This window comes from Epinephelus moara, chromosome 7 (genome assembly GCF_006386435.1).
Source record: "Epinephelus moara isolate mb chromosome 7, YSFRI_EMoa_1.0, whole genome shotgun sequence".
Lineage (NCBI taxonomy): Eukaryota > Metazoa > Chordata > Actinopteri > Perciformes > Serranidae > Epinephelus > Epinephelus moara.
Window position 1 is genome coordinate 7,380,043 of NC_065512.1, and position 15,391 is coordinate 7,395,433.

At 43.1% G+C, this 15,391-nt stretch overlaps 2 protein-coding genes and 1 pseudogene across 3 annotated transcripts in view; 1 reads left to right on the forward strand and 2 right to left on the reverse strand.

The window, feature by feature from the left end:
* The window catches only part of il1rl1 (interleukin 1 receptor-like 1), a 331,020-nt gene that overhangs the window by 196,440 nt on the left and 119,189 nt on the right, over positions 1-15,391 (forward strand). The gene's annotated exons all lie outside the window — the stretch shown is intronic.
* The window catches only part of arhgap20 (Rho GTPase activating protein 20), an 85,840-nt gene continuing 75,055 nt past the window's right edge, over positions 4,607-15,391 (reverse strand). For both annotated transcript variants that reach the window (XM_050049191.1, XM_050049193.1), the window contains exons 14-15: positions 10,494-10,608; positions 4,607-9,285 (exon numbers count right to left, since the gene is read on the reverse strand). In XM_050049191.1, the coding sequence (XP_049905148.1) occupies positions 7,601-9,285; positions 10,494-10,608 (1,800 nt within the window). In that variant the 3' untranslated portion in view covers positions 4,607-7,600. The remainder of the gene's footprint in view (positions 9,286-10,493; positions 10,609-15,391) is intronic.
* LOC126393640 (uncharacterized) lies at positions 12,033-12,107 on the reverse strand (annotated as a pseudogene).

The window sequence follows — 15,391 nt, forward strand, 5'->3', positions numbered from 1 at the left end:
ATTTAGGTGCCACATTTAATATTTAGATTTAACTATTTAATATATTTCTAAGTTAACAAATATTGCTGTAAATGTGGTAAAAGGTGACGTTAAAAAATTCACAACACTTTTTTAAACATTGTTTAAAGTTAAATGTGGCAAAATGTTGATGTTATTTTCAGCGTGAGCCACTTTACAAATGGCACCCCATACAAAACAACAGCTTTTCATGGCACTGTCTCTGTCGGAAAAAAACAACCTTTTTTTCGTGGCACTATCCCGGCAGGAAATGCAGCGGTATCTCTGTCAAAAATGCAGCAACGTCTCAGTTAAAAACAAATGCTTTTCGTAGCACTATCCTCGGTGGAAACACAGTAACAAGTGGCTACAAAACACCCACTTTTGGTGCCTAAAAAGCCACTGGAAATGCAGCGATGATGAAAAATAACCGGTTTTGCTGTTTGTTATTCTCAAACAGTCGTCTGCAGTGGTCTGCAGTTTGGCAGCCGTCTGCTCCAGTTTTCTTCGCCACTCTTTTCTCTGGTAAAATATTGTTTGTAGCTGTTGTCGGTCCATGTATCTCAGTGGAGACGGGAGGTGTTGGGGTGTCTCTGAGTGACGGGACAAGAAGCAGACTGCCCAACAGCTATTTTAACAACTCTTTAAAAACACAATATGAGAAAGTTACAGGAAAATAAAACTGCCCGCAGCTGCTGCAACACACACCCTTCCTGTCAGTCTCCACTGACTCCAAGAAACTTGTGAACTGTGAAGTTTATGGGAGACATTTTCATTATGCAACATGGTTATGTTTGGATTACATCACCGAAAGTGCTGAACAACCTGCCTCCCTGAGGAACGTCAGGCCGGGAGCCACATCAGTAAACAGCATGTCGATGTGAATGTCATGTACGGGTGGAAAATCTGAGGAGAAGAAGATACACTGGCGTACAAATCTGAAGGCTTTTGATGAGTATGTCTGTATTTCTGCTGGTTGTGACGTGCCAAAATGTGTTTTCTAAATATTTGAGTCAACCCTGACCACTGCTTTTCTGTTTCTTGTTTAACTGTGTGCTAATGGCTCTCAGAAAACATAATAATTTAAGGTTAGAGAGACAATTACAAAGCCGCAGTTGATTCTTGTGTCAGTAAATTCCGCTCTCAAAGTTTCCTTGCAGTAAATATCCATATCAGGTTTGCACTCATAACTCAATAAGCTTAAACAAACCGTTCTGGGATGCTTCAGGCTGCAGTCAGAGGTGAACCGCACAAAGTTCCTTCAGGAATTCCTCCATAAATTATTTCATAAGCCTTAACGAGAATTGTGTAATCCTCTAAATTCTACAGCCTCACAAACTGATGTTGTACAGTCGAGCAAACAGAGAATCTTATTTTAAATTACATTTCACCGTCTGCGTCCTGATGCCTCAGACTTTTTGTGAAGACTGGACTAAGTTGAATTATTAAAAGACTACAGAATCATTTCAGTATTTCTTTGTTTTCACTGCAGTTGGTTATTAATAAGAGAATACATTTTCTGGGTTCTTGGTTTTCAATTGTGCTGCCTCTCCCTCATTTGCCCCATACACACCTGCCCTCTATCAGCTTCATTAGTCTGTCTCTGCTTCCAGAGTTTTCCAAGCCAGTCAGCTCCCTGCCTGTTCTCTTCATCACCCTCACCTGAGCTTCTCTGCCCACCTCTCCATCTGCCCTTCATCCCCTCGTCAGATTAGTTTGTGTTGAAGTTCTTTACTACATTCTGTCAGCCGTGACAAAATGTAGTAAAATGTTTATTCAAACAAAATTGTTGGGGCGTTTAACACCCTGTTGTGTTATGCAACTGCCTTTCACAATGGTTGGGTTTAATTCAGTTAGATTCAGTGGGCTTTATTGTTACAAGAAACACATGTTGCCATTGCACAAGTGAAATGAAATACAAAAAAAAATGTCAATACAATAAGTAAAGCTCTACTTGACATGTATTTATACACACATTGCTGCTGACTGTGGAAGACCTCTGACACAACCATTAGTGTTTTTGGTTTTTCACTTTCTGAGAATCAAGTAGATCACGTAAACCAAGAGTATCCAACACCCTGCATGCCTCATTGTTTCATAGGTCATTCCAGACTTAGACTGAGCGTCCATATAATGAGATTTAAACTAGAAGTGCTCAGAGTGACCACACAGAAAAGTCAGAGTGAATCCAAGTGTCCGGACTTCACCACACTTGCAGACTCATGGACTTTGGGGGCGCGTTCCTGGGAAGTCTGGGTGTGCTGAAGGCTCCAAATCCACAACTGAACAAGTCCAAAAGGGGCCTTAAGCTGACTTTCTGCAGCTTTCTGCTTAGGGTGCAGACTTGAGCAGACTTCACTGATTTAATAACCCACAGTTTATTGCAATATGGTCACGTTGTGGTTTTTTTCAATTGCCGAAAAAAAAAGAAAAAGAAAATGTATGAATGTGTGAAATAGTTATTGATTATTAGGCCTTTTAAAATGCTACTTGAATTATGTAGGCCAGAAATCATTTTCAACCACAGCATGATACAGAGATATGAGTAAGTCTAGGCTGTTATTTCAGCCTATCAAGCTGTGCAGTGTAGTAGGCTGAAAAATGTCTGGAAAACAGCAGCAGAAGGTTTCTAATGTCAGTAATACCCAATTTATTAAGTTACAGTCCTGTCCTTATTTACAAACATTTCTGGTTGTGAACGCCTGTAGCCTGTCATATAGAGATGTACATCAGTTACATAAAAAGTTAAATAGAGATTCATATCCTGTTATCTGCCGGGACAGATGAGTAGGCACTGTTCATCAACTTATATGACATATATAAATATGCCAGCAGCGATAGGTGAACGTTTCCATGGCAATGAGTACAACAATCTCGAGGGCTGTCAATCAGCTGCTTGCAGTCTCTGCCCTTGCAGACTTTATGTAATGACAGTAAATACATCACATAACATACGGCTGAAGTCTGCAAGGCCTCAGTCTGCAAGGCCTCAGTCTGCAAGTCCAGAGGGTGGACATTTGGATTCAGCCAAGTGCTCTGGAAAAAAGACGCTGGGTACAGTGCTAACGCCGCGTTTATACGACGATTTCAACTGAAAACGGTAAACTTTAGTTGCATTTTGGCTGATCGTTTACACAACAGCGGCGTTTTGGGTGCCTGAAAACGCAACGTTTTGAAAACGAGTTCCAGAGTGCAACGTTTTGGAAACGGCAGCGTCTCCGTTGTCATGCAAACTTGCAATATGCAGTTCCTCTGAAAACAGACTTTTTGCAGATGCGCATTACGTTTCCAGTCACTAGGCAAGCTGACCGTCACAACAACAATGCCAAGCTCTGTTTGTGCTGCTCACCCTGTTGATTTGAAGTGAAGTGTAGATCTGTTACTGTAGCAACTCCAGCTTGTCGTCCGTCCAGACAAAGTTATCTGTGCATGCTTTCGCCATTGTGTCTTCTTCGTTTTGGTTTGTGCATGGCGTCATGCCGTGGTGTTGCTTTGCAAATTTACACTGCCACCCATTTGCCTGGCGTGCCTTACTGAAATTGTTGTTGTATAAACGGCCCCTTATTCTACACTGTTGGGAACGATTAAGATTGCATACACTTTGTCCTTAATCTCTATAGACAGATCTCTGCATATGAATGTGGAATCTGTAGGCAATGGGACAAGATTATGGTACTGGAATCATTCTGGTTTCTGTTTGCAGTCCGAGTCGTATTGACCAGTCACGTTTGAACAGCAGGCAAACCGTCCATGTGGAGATGCGAAAAACACTGGCACAGATTGGCTATCACCTGATGACAAGTATTAGCTTTATATTTGCTTTTTTATTCACATGCATCCATTTGCAGATATCTGTTTATAGAGATTAGCCAAAACGCCTGGTGCATGGTAGAGGAAGTCTTGACTCATATATCTTGTGGCTACACTGGATCAGCCCAAAATACTGGCCCTCGTCCTCAGAGGCTTATTGTTGTTAGACTGAAAGCAATGGGTTCCCCAGAGAGTGTTCACCTTAATAGGAACAATTGGAAAAAACACGCTGGGCCTTTATGGGTTTAAAAGAAAGTTGTGTCATATAAATAGTAAAATATGTTTTGTATTTCTTTACTGAGGTATTGAATAACTCTTTGCTTTGTTTTCTTTTAAGTAGCTAGTTTCTTTTTTAAATCATCAGACATGTGAAGTCATGTTTTCCTCTTTAATGCCAGGTCTCCCTGAGCATAACGTTACTTCCAGCAGAGCACTGAAGTCTCAGATGCAGTCGCTGATTGGCTGATCAGGAGCTTTAATCATCCTTCACCATCATTAGCTCATTAATCAGCTGTTTGGCTCCTACTGTACAGTAATCAGATCTGTAAATTTACATGTTGTGACCATTGTAACCTGATTCTTCTCAATATTAATCTAGTGATACACTAAAGCAAATCTCTCCGATTCTTTGAAAACTCTGTCTATATACCATTTCCTATAAATTGTCAGTTACCTGATGTTAGCGCGCATGTACTGATCTATGTCTTAAACTTGTCTCGTGTATCCTGTCCTGCAGAAATACTGCGTTCATGAGTCACCACTAAAGAACAAATTCACTTTGATCTGCAAAGTAGTTTCACAAGAGCGACATTTATTAAAATCAAGGACATTTTTGTTCTCGTGAGCATCAGACATCAGATGTACACAATATACAAATGGTGCGTTTGGTAGCAAATATACTTTCTATAGAGACAGCAGCAGCAGAATTGGCATGTACAAAAATACACATTTGATTTCCTCACACAACACGACATACCAAAGTACAAGGTAATATATTTATATATATATATTTATATATTTCTGTATCATAAATATGCAGAACTATACACGTTGGACACGATTCACTGTAATGGAGATAACAATTATAATATTATTAATACAGGTAAAAGGTTTGAGACCATTTAAAATGGTGACGCTTAACACGGCAGTGACCTTGTTGCAGTGTGTGATCCTGTGGAAAAGCTATGTTAAGTTCACAATAACACTGAGTTAATACACATGACAACTGCTGAAGATATTTTATCTGTAAGTATACGTCTCAGTTAATAATACACAGTGAAACAAGGTCATTGGTTGTTAAGCATCACCTAAGACATCAGCACTGCATTGACAGCAGCATTGGAACAAAAATATCATATTAATATGGACAACACATACAACTCAACACACACACAACAGGCTGCGTCCTCGTCATTCATGTGAGACAGAATGGGTTTCTTGTTGAGAATAATGAAGTGCTATACAAGCAAGAATAAAGGACATCTCTCCTTCAATGGCACACGATTTCTCACATTCCTGCTCAGGACACGCTGTCAATGATCACATCATTTTCAAACACGACACTCTGACTCTCTCTCACCCACGCACACCGACAGTTTCTCCTCTTCCCTCCCCCCTCTGCCCTCCCCTCCCTCCCAGGTCACAGAGATATAAACCAGAGCCACAGAGGACAACACTGAGTGCTGTGTGTCTGGGAACTCGGCTCATATGAATAAATAGCGGCCCTATTGATTCACTCATTCAGACAAACACTTCACTTTCTGGGGAAAAAATGTTTCACTTTACAGATGCAGTTTGTCACAAAAGGTATGAATGCCGTTAGGATGGTTTAAGTATGTACAGCGGAGGCATCTGTCTGAAAACGTTCCTCCTCTGGCTCTGCAGCAAACATCACAGGTGTTATGGAGGGAGCTAAAAACATGTTCATAGTATTTGCATGAAGTCACAGCAGTCATCATGTTGTCATCACTGCGATCGAGGGCAGCGTTAAAGGGGACCTGTTATGCTTTTCCATATTTTGTTTCATATATAATGTTACAGAGGTTCATATTAATCGTGGCTAAAGTTTAGGTAAACATATGTAAAAGTAGTCCCTAATAGTTTTTTTCTACTCTGGCGACAGTATGACATCAAACTGTCACGGATTTCTTTATATAGTCATCAATTCCAGGCATGCAGCTGCAAGAGTTTACATGACGTTGCCTACACTGCTACATGTAGCTACATGCTAACATCAGGGATGTGTTGTTAATTTCTCCCTGATTTCAGATCATATTCCTGCTGAAACATGTCCTGTTGTGTTTTGAAGCTTTTATCGATGATTATTAACTGTTGAAAGAGTAGTTATTCTCTGTTACAGTCATTTCCAGGCTGCAAGTACATTGCTACATGTAGCAACATGCTAACATCAGGGAAACATAATATTAGTTGCTGATTTCTCCCTGATTTCAGATCATAGTCCTGCTGGAACACTTTGTGATTCAAAGCTGTCATTGGGGATTTTTTCACCGTTGAAAGAGCCACTATTCTCCGTTACAGTCCCAGGGTGCAAGTACACTGCTACATGTAGCTACATGCTAACATCAGGGAAACATATAATCTTGGTTGCAGATGTTAATTTCTCTTTTGTATTCAGAAGCTTTTACTTGTGTTTTTTCACGGTAGAATGTGAGAAACCAAGATACGGAAGACAAGGAAAAGCTGACCAATCAGAGCGGACTGAGCTTTTGCAGAAGGGGGCGTAAAGAAACAGGCGCTTAAACTGACAGAGGGTGACTACAGGTGTTCCAACACAGATGGTATAAGGAAAATAAAGTGTTGTTAGAACTTTAAAGCATGTAAACATGTTCTAGTCTGAACCCTAAATATAAGTATAAATAGGTCCCCTTTAATGTTTGTTGTGCCAAAATTTGCATCCCTCTTGATGTGATTCCTTACGCGCAAAAAACTGTGATGATATTGTGCAAAATCTGAATTTTCATGCAGATGTTTTCTAAAATTTGAAATGTTTCCCTGTTGAAAAACAACTACAAAATGTTTCCTGGCCTTGATTTTCACACCAGCCTTTATGGATTTCCGGCTGGCTTTGGAAATTTTGAAAAATACATTTTACGAGCTTCCAGAGAATAAAAGAAAAAAGACCTCTGTCCTCTCTCTTTCATTTCTAAAGAACTCCTCATTCTTCTTTTTTTTGTGTGCTTAAAAAAGCAATGACACATTCTGAAAGGCAAAATGAGGACATGCTGCCAAAGAAAAACACGTCTCAGGGGAACCATATTTTGGCACAAAAGCTGTAACTCTGACCCGTTTGACAACAGGCTTTAATGATTGTTTAGGAATCCAGATGTCCTCTATAATGAATTCACAGAATCAGGTTTCAACGCTCCATAAATCCCTGCTGCAGAACGCCATGGTCAAATACATGAAAGAGTTTTTAAACTTGAAATATTGTGGATAATTACCAACAACTTAAACCTTTCAATCTGCTGTTTGCCAGAAGTACACAATTTCATGTAAGAGGGGGTATCAGAAAAACTTCTAACAGTTTACAACCACAAGGAGGTGAAATGTGGGAGCAGAAAGTGCATCTGTACCTTTTTAAAATCTTAAACCTTAGATGTACCACTGCAGTAAACGGCAACACCTTTCTCTATTTGACTACTGCTGCCAGAAGGAAAAGGTGTTTACAAGGGATATTATCACATCAACAATGAAGACATTTGTATACAAGTGAAAATATCAGATAAAATTCAGTCTCTCATACACAGTTTGTTTGTTTGTACACAGTTCTTATTTACACATAAGACTCTTCCGCAAAAAAAAGCTGGTCAAAGTCGTCCACTCGTGGGTCGCTGCACCGCCTGCTCTGCCACTCCCTCTTCCCCTGCACGATAGCCAGCGCCACCTCCTGACTCCTCCTCAGGCAGGCGTCTGCATCCTCCTGACCCTGGGAGGAAAAGTAGTCCCGTACAGCCCGAGTGGCGGAGGGAGACAGGCAGTAACGTGGCTCGGTGTGGTTGGGCTCCACCTCTGACACTTTCAGGCCGCTGTCTTGAGGCTGGCCTTTAGAGGGTCTGTCCAGGGTGAGGCTGGAGGAGAGGTTAGAGTTTGTAGTGACCTTGGCAGGTTCAGATGCTCGGCGGGGAAGAGGGAGGGTCCTCCGCCCTTTGTGTCCCTCCAGGGCCGGAGTCAGGGAGTGGGACTTTTGCCTCTGGAGGACCAGAGTGGTGGCGTTCTGTCCATAGAAAACACCCTGCGGCGGCTGAACGCACTCGTTCCTAGCCAGCCTCTGTGTGACCTCACTTCCTGTGTGTGTAGGGGAGGCTGGGAGCGGTGGCCTGTAGGTGCAGGTCTGGTCGTGGAGCTGTCTCAGCTCTTTGACCGTCAGAGGTTTCTCTGTCCCCCTGTAGAACGGGGAGCGGCTGCGCTGCAGCTGCAGTAGAGCCTGCTGGTAGGACGGAGGGCTGCTGGATCTCCGCTGGCAGTTGCGGTTTGTCACCGCCGCCTCCTGGGCACTGACGGAGTAGCCGTTACTGGTTGGGTGGGTCTTCCCATTTACCACAGGCAAGTCCTCCTCTGAGTGTCCATTATCAGACTGTCTTAACGACAGGCGGCGGTCCTTCTTGAGCCACGTATTCGGGTGGAGGCCATGAGGGTGTGCGGGGGGTTGACTGGTCCGAGGGGCCTGGTTGGGCTGTGGCCACTGAGGCGGGGCTTCCCTCTGAGGGGGGGAGTCTCTGGGTGAAAGCGGGGGACGTCCAGGAAAGAGAGGGGAGAGAGGAGCAGGCTCAGCCAATGGAATCGCCCCATTGGTGGCGTAGTCAGTAGAGTACTGTGAGAAGGCGGAGTCTAAAGAGCTAAGGGAGGAGCCTGTGGGCGAGGTTGCTGGTGACGACAGACTAGAGCAGCTGGCATCCAGCCGCAACGGCGGCGGAGGGGCGTGCTTCGTCTTCCTGCGCCCGCCATTCTGGACTTTGGCTCCTCCCTTCTCACATCCCTTCTCCTCCTCCTCCTTCAGCTGCATCCCGCTCAGCCCCTGCTCCAGAAACACCTCGTCCTCCCCCCTCTCCCCCTCCATGGCGGCATCATAGCTCGCCTTCCTCATTGGTAGGTTATCAGCATGAACTGTCACTGTGCCCACTGGCGGTGTGCTTGTCAGGGCCAGAGCTGGCTCTGAACTCCTCCTCAGCCTCCTGGGACCCTGCGACGGCCCGTTGGCCTGGCGGGTGCGGGGTTGGCGGACCGCAGGGCTGAACCTCCTGGGTCTGGCCAGTGGGGGGAGCTGCAGCAGGAGGTCGCTATCAGGGTCGGGATCAGGGTCACAATCACTGAGGGTGATGACGGAGTCACGGCTGCGGCTGTCCGGCTTGTCCTTGTCACGGAGGGGCAGCTGTTCCTGGAAGGGAGACTCCGGGTCGTCGTTCAGCTCGTTCTCAAGACTGTCGTAGGACGAGTCGTTCATCTGGAAGGACGACACATCTGGTGAAAGGAAAGAGGGGAGAAAGAATATTATTATGAGACTTTGACTACACAAATGGTGAACTGTGGAGACTTCAAATTAAGGTTTAGAGAACTGAATCCAAAAATACACAGAAAAACACAATCATTTGCCAAAAGAAATGCACTGTTTACTTCCAGTCTAACGAAATTAACCTCCCATTTCATGCACGTATCCTGCAATTTCCACCGACTAGCAACCAAAATTAGCAGTCCAAGTTGAGGCAGACCAAACTACATCCATTTACACAGCCAACCTACATTAAAAAGCACATTCTGCTGCTCTCCCCTTGTTGAACCTTCAGCCTCACACTAAGTGAAAGTGAGCGCAGTCTGAGAGAAACTGAGAACTTTCCCCCCTGAAATGCACAAAGCCACAGTTGACTGCTGGAGACGAGGGGAACAGAGGACAAAGCGTCGTCCTGCTGTGTGCTCCTTCACCTCTGCTGGTTATTTATGACGTCAGGAAGAAAGTTAGTGGTATTTATAAATGAGGAGATTCAGTGCTGCGTTAATCAGCACCTGTGACCCTGGCAATCACTGAAATGACTGCAGGTCAGTCTGCTGACCCCAATCAACAAGTCTGAGACAGCCTAGGCCACTTAATTACACACAGTGAGCTTGTGAGTGTGAAACCACCTTGTTACAATATTGACACCGAAGCTTTAGACGTTAACAAGAACTTTCAGTTAAGGAGCCACACACACTATTTGATTATGACTGTGACCTTGATCCTGAACGTATTAAGAACTACAATATATCCACTCAATGTTGTCTAAGATTTGCTTAAATTCTGCTTCTTCCTTAGACACAAAGCAAGTAAATGTCATCTGTGCTACCCTGACTTTTGCCACCTTAACTTTAGTTCTTGTCCTGCTGCTTTTCCCCCGATGCCACTAACGTGCCGATGTTAAAGGACGTTTTATTCGCCGGATTTCGCCAACTTCGGAGTGAGACTGGGTTGTTTTTTGGACACAAACTTTTTCTGTCTGACTCAGCTCTTCTCCACCCTTTACCCCCACAAGCTTATGTAACAGAGCTGAAGTAGAAATTTGACTGATGTCATTTCAGTTGCGAAACAACAAAAACTGGGAATTCTGGATCGAAGCCTGGTCCCCAAACATGGCCTCCATCTTTAAAACAATTCTATCAGACTCTCCTGTCCTGTCCTTTCCTCTCCTGATTCTCACCTGATCCGTGGTCACTGCTGCTGCTCTTCTGGCTGAAGCTTCTGAACAGCGAGGTGACGTCTTCTCCCAGGAGGCTGCTGCAGTTCTCTATGAGGAGACGAACGAGCTCACACACCTGCAGGAGAGAAACACAACCTGGTTAGAGAACAAACGCTTCGACTTTTCTCTTCTGCTTTTGCTGACCGTTCATTTTCATTGTTGGCTGGAGGTGTATTTCTGTTACTGTTTACGCAGCGCCAGCAGAGATACAGTTCCTCAGGGAACCAGCCAATGTTGAGCAGTAATTCACACAAAATGGAAATCAATACACTGCCTGGTGGCGCTGATTAGACGTGGATATGATGCTGAAACACTGGAAATAAATGTGCGGTTGCTTGTACTGTAGCTACTGCCTGCTTCATTTTGTGAAACCCTGACCTAAATAACTGTGGTATCAGCTCCAAACAGCTGTCCAGAGCTGTGTTTTTGTGTGTGTGCCTCCCATATTATCATTCTGAGAAAAGTTTGTGTTCGTTTGTTTGCGCTGATGTCGACCTTCCAGCTACACGAGTATTTGCATTCCACGCCGACCAAGAAAACATCAAACTCCCTCTTCCCGCTGCTGGATATCGTCCTGATAATAATATATGACATCATGTACTGGCTTTGATTATCACAGCTCAAATGCTTTTAAAATGACCAAGACTGACAAATCCAGTGTCGGCGGTTTTGTAGTAGCATTTCTGAAAGCTTGACATATCTTCTTAGATGATGCATGTTACTATTTGTCATCACATTTAGAAACAAATATGCAAAATTACAGTTATAAATGAGGGCAAATGTCTTCCAATATGACCTGTCTGTTTTAGTTCTGAAACATGCTGAAAGTGTTTCTAAGAAATTATCATCCCAGTTGAAACCTGCACTCAAACAAATCATGTTACTTGGCCGAACCTTTAAAACTAAACAGACACAATTTACTAAACACATATGACGTGCTATGACATAAATAGTCGGCAAGGCCGCTCAGAGACGCTGAAGTCATATCCTTTCTACCTTGTGGAACGTTTCCATTAAAATCTGTCTGTTTATAAAGGAGTTGTTTTCCCTGCCGTCGCTGCATTTCTGCGACACTTTGGAAAACAGAAAGACAAACACACTTTCGGGCCCCCCGTTTGTTTGTTTGTTGGGCCAGATGTTGTCTGTTCATATGTCTGTATGGTGTCCATATGCGTTATATGACTGAGTTCTTAGAAGAAGAGTTTAACTGCACAAACAGGCTACGGTGTTTAGTGTTTTCTGCTTATTATCAAGTTTTAAAAGGCTTACGTGCTTAAAATAAGTGAAATAATCTGGAAGAGTGAGGAGAAATTAAAACATGTGTCCAATTAAATCAACTTGTTTCAAGACTTTTTTAGGACTCAAGCGCAAATTTCTCTATTCTAGCAACACCAAGTTGTTTTATATTAGAAACTTGAAGTTCAGTCAGAACATTATGATGTCACAGTTAAGCTGACCTTTGACCTTTTAGATATAAAATGTCATCTGTCATTTGTATGAGCGAGACCAAATGCTTTAGAAAACACATTTCTCAAGTCACAAACTATAGAAATGATCACCTGAAAGTATAGTCTATAGTGAAAAAAGTCATCACTAACATATGAAATTCTTGAGTTATGGCCAAAAACATGCTTTGTGAGGTCACAGTGACCTTGACCTTTGATCTTCAGCTGCCAAATTCTAGTCATATCATTCTTGAGTCCAAGTGGGCGTTTGTGCTAAATCTGAGGAAACTCCTTCAAGGTCTTCTTGAAGTATGACAGTCAAAAGAATGAGATGGATGCAAGATCACAGTGACCTTGACTTTTGACCACCAAAATCTAATCAGATCATTGTTGAGTCCAAGTGGACTTTTGTGCTTAATTGGAGGAAACTCCCTCAAGGCCTTCTTGAGATATGACATTCACAAGAATAAGATGGATGCAAGGTCACAGTAACCTTGACTTCTGTTCTGACCATCAAAATCTAACTTTTATGCTGAATCTGAAGAAATCCTCAAGGCGTTCTTGAGATATTGCGTTCTCAAGACTGAGCAGGACACAAGGTCACAGTGACATTTGGACTCCAAAATCTAACCAGTTCATCGCTGAGTCCAAGTGGACGTTTGTGCCAAATTTGAGGAAATTCCCTGAAGGAGTTCTTGAGATACTGCGTTCTTGAAAATGAGATGGATGCAAGGTAATAGTGACCTCTGACAACCAAAATCTAACCAGTTCATCCTTTAGTCCAGGTGGACGTTTGAAGAAATTCCCTCAAGTTGTTCTTGAGATATCGCGTTCACAAGAATGAGATGGACAGACAAGCCAAACACATTATACCTTCGGCCACAGCAGGCGTCGGTACAAAGGCATAAAACGACTTTAAGCGTCTGATAATAAACCAAACTTTGGATTAAAGCATGGAAAAGAAACATTTTATCTGACAGATGACGGGAGATGAGAACTGTTACATAACTTAATGAGTTCCACAGTTATTTTACTTTAATAATAAGTCATCGTTAATCCCTAACTATTTTTTACCAGAGAGCAAATGCAACATTAACTTTCTGTTATCTCCTCTGTGAGTACACCACATCTCTTCAGATACCACATGTGCTAATGGCTGCTGTACGACACTCCTGAGGCCCCATTTGACTTGGATTATGGGTAAATCCCAGCTCTGCTATCCATTACCTGCAGTGACAGACACTTACATACTTACATAACGAGCACATGAATGCCCAAATGTCTCATCTGTCTGTCCTCCTTCCTCTCTGCCTCCAACATGGCTGACACTGATAAAGTCTGCAGGTTAATCACCTTTAGCTGATGAGTCTGTATTGTATCTGCACACCTTACATCACTATCTGCCGAAACCTGTTTGTGATTACAGGTGAGATATCTTTAGATACTGTGGCCACTCTGTGACATCTGTCTGCTATCAGTGCACAATAACATTCCACCATCGCATTCCTTTTTTAAATTATGTAATAAAGTGTTTACACAGCGTAATGACTGTCTCATTCCGGCAGAAGAGAACATCATGTGGCAGGCACTTTAACAGGCAACTGGCAAGTATGTGTTTATCAATCCATAATTATAGGGGACATGAAGTTTCTGGGCTGGTATGTCTGATGTCCTCGGCTGACATTACTGTCTCCCAGAGGCTGGTTTAAAGCGAGAGTGGAAATTATTCTGATATTAAAGTAGAAAACCTAAGGAATCCATTGGTACCATTCATGGCATGCTAGCTTGTCAGGAAGGGGCTCGAATAACCCTCTAATGTTAGGCTCAATTTTGGCGAGGGAAAAACTGGCAGGGCCATTTTAACGGGGTCCCTTGATCTCTTGCTTTAAGATATCTGAATGAAAATGGATTCTATGCGTACCCATGAGTCTCCCCTTGATGACACTTTATGCTACTCCTATGCAGTGCTGTTTTCGCCTGAGGTTCATTAACAGTCTTGGAATAAATTGGGTCTGACTGGAAATCTGAGACCCTTGTGGATTCAACGAGCCCAATTATATTCATGTGTGATGATATTACCCCCCATATTAGCCATGTCATTGTCGTGAGACCAATTCTTGACCTCACTGTATGAACTGACCAGAGTCTCACGAAACCTTACAAACACCAACTAGAGACTTCAGGCAGTGTGGGTGGGCATTGTGCTTCAGCAACTTTGCCATCCCACAACTGTGGGTTAGACCACCATCATCAGCAGTAACCACTGTATGAGCGCAGTGCACAGCAATGGCAATTAGCTAGCCAGTGGGATACTCACATGCACATCCATGCAGACTGCAAACACAGAGGTTGCACGACTTGACTCTCTGCTCGGGACGCCATCACTCCCCCATATATTTACATAGCAAATAGTGGTTTGCTGCTAAATTAATGCTCTGAACGTCACATACAAAACCTTTTAAAAAACAAATTAAAAAAATCTCTATCTTTATATCCTGTTGACTCTAAATGTTGCACTTGAAGTAGACTGTACATCTTGAGTATTACAACAATATTAACTTCTAGTTTTGTTGATGACACCGTTTTTTACACCCATTTGGCCACAAACATAAGCTAATATAACATAATCTGACATGAAAGACACCATTCAAAAGCACATGCCTCGTGCACAGCGCTGTCAGTCTCATAACTTGGTGCAGGTGACAGCAGGAGCATCAGATTGATAACAAATAAGCACACAAGAGGGCTGAATTGCTTCCTTTTAAGATTTAGTCTTCACTTGAAATGTTGCAAGCATGCTTAGCACATGTCTTCATCTCTTGTTGTGTAACACAATGCACAGGTGCTTTTAACAAGGCTGCAGCTGCACTGAATCCAATCAGCAGCAGGGTGATCATGTGCTGAGCAGAGTCCACATATGGGTCTGTACACCTGAACCTGATTAAGCCGTGGGCGAAAACTAAATTAAAAGAAGAAGCAATTCAGCCGTCTTGTGTGCGGTGTATCTGCTATCAATATGAAAGATAACATGCTGATACCAGAACTCATGACCGAGGCCTTCTCTTCCTTCTTGTATTGTTTTCACCACTTTTACAACGTCTAAGTTTCCTCTCCACTTCCCTCTCCTGATTCTCTCTCTTCTTACCTGCTGTCCTCTCTTTCCTTTCGCCTCCCTGCCCTCCTTCCATCACTCACTCAGCATTCCTCAGTGTCACTCAGAGAGAAGCTGCTACGTGATACAGAGCACTGTTAGAAAGCGCCCGTGGGCATCCAGGAGACTTTCAGCCATCCATCAACGGCCCATTCACAACAGCTTCTTTTTATTCTCGTACTCAGTAGGATGTTATCTTAAACTCTCTCTCACCTGTTCTGCTGCGTATCATTCACAAAATATTCTTCTGCGGCGTGAACGCA